This window comes from Salvia splendens, chromosome 3 (assembly GCF_004379255.2).
Source record: "Salvia splendens isolate huo1 chromosome 3, SspV2, whole genome shotgun sequence".
Lineage (NCBI taxonomy): Eukaryota > Viridiplantae > Streptophyta > Magnoliopsida > Lamiales > Lamiaceae > Salvia > Salvia splendens.
The window spans coordinates 20,452,291-20,454,011 of record NC_056034.1 but is presented as its reverse complement, the minus strand read 5'-3'; the positions used below and the strand labels follow the sequence as shown (position 1 = coordinate 20,454,011).

General features: G+C 42.6%; 1 protein-coding gene across 1 annotated transcript; it reads left to right on the top strand.

Moving 5' to 3' along the window:
- The first annotated feature begins 320 nt into the window (after window positions 1-320).
- LOC121796723 lies at window positions 321-1,453 on the top strand. The gene is made up of 3 exons (XM_042195512.1): window positions 321-671; window positions 776-917; window positions 1,029-1,453. Exons 1-3 carry the CDS (start codon window positions 321-323, stop codon window positions 1,451-1,453), a joined length of 918 nt encoding a protein of 305 aa, XP_042051446.1.
- Window positions 1,454-1,721: the final 268 nt, after the last annotated feature.

The window sequence follows — 1,721 nt, the reverse complement described above, 5'->3', positions numbered from 1 at the left end:
ATAGGAATCAGAACCAACCCTCAAGCAACTATGTTCCACCCCATCAGAGGAACTTCCAGGGCAATAATTCAAACCCTCCAGCCAATGACCAAGGAAACTAGGGACCGCAAGTCAATTACAATTCAAACCAGGGGCAACAGAGGAATTTCAACCCGAACCAGAGATCAAATTCGAGTAATCCATATCCCAAGCAACCAAGGAATACAGATGATATAATGGGAGACCTACTCAATTCACAATAGCATTTTCAGAACAACATGTAGGACAATAATGACTTAGTCCATAAGTTGCAAGACGCTTAGCAAGAACAGAAAGCCGCAATGGATATGCTAGCCAAACAGATGTCTCAAATTGCCACCTCGTTGAATGAGCTGCGTGGAAACGAAGGAAGAATCCATGCCTCAGTGAAACCACCGGACAAAGCAAACATTAGTCAAATCACCTTGAGATCAGGAAGGGAGTATAAAGGGCCCACGATGAAGACTGATGAGCAAGGACCGACTGTGATGAGTAAGGAGACAGAGGACACGGTTCAGCAGAAGGGAAACACCGAAATAGGGGAAACCAGAACAGAGGATGATCCGACCTTCTTGAACCCAGGAACTAAAGTGGAAAATGAAGAAGTGAGGAAAGAAACTGGAGAGTTTTTCAAGGGAGACTCCAGCAAGACAGTTAAGCCATTTCCCAATCGTGGGGAAGCCAGAAAAAGAAGGATGATCCAGTGGATTTCATAGAAATATTCAGCATACTGGAAATCAACCTACCATTTTTATAGGCTTTGAAATTACCTCTCTTCAGTAAGTTTATCAAGGAGTTCATTGTGGGTAAGACCAAGTCCGATAGGAAAATCGTGATCGGAGAGAATATTTCAACAGTGATACAGAAGAGGAGGCTGCCATCAAAGAGAACCGACCCAGGTATGTTTACGCTACACATTGAAATAGGTAACGTGAAAGTTGAGCATGCAATGTGTGATCTGGGTGCGTCAATAAATGTGTAACCTCTTTCACTTTACAAGAAATTGGTAGGAGTAAGGTTAGTTGATACGAAGGTAGTGATCCAATTGGCTGATAGGTCATGCATAAGCCCAGAAGGTGTGTTAGAAGATGTGATAGTTAAGGTGCATGATTTCTTGTATCCTGCTGATTTCTATGTGATTAATAAGAGTGAACATGAGTCTGCTGAGTCTATCGGAGTGCTTTTAGGTAGACCATTCCTATGCACATCTAAGACTATAATTGATGTTTTTGGTGGAACAATTTGTTTGGACTATCACGGGGAGAAATTCACTTTCAACATTGATGAGGCTATGAAAAAACCTTTAGATGTGGAAAATCTTCATGTTGTGGATATTATTAACCCCTTGGTCCAGGAATATCTTGAGACTGAACTCATGCAGAAACAGATTGATAATTTAGAAATGAGCCACTTCGAAGTTAGCAGGATGGTGTGAGGCAATGAACACTCAAGAGTCGATAGATGAGGAGTTAGCAGAGGCAATCGTGGAGTTTTGTAAGAATCCGAAGTCTGCCAGGTCAAGGGGATCTGCCTATTTGGCAAGTGTGGAAAAACTGCCAGACCGAGAAAATTCGGTTACCAAGGAGATGGAAGAAAATCCACTGCCCCAGGAAGACAGTCCACCGAAGAATGAGTCGAAGACACTTCCACCAGGCCTGAAGTATGGCTACTTGGACGAACATGAGAGATTACATGTTATAATC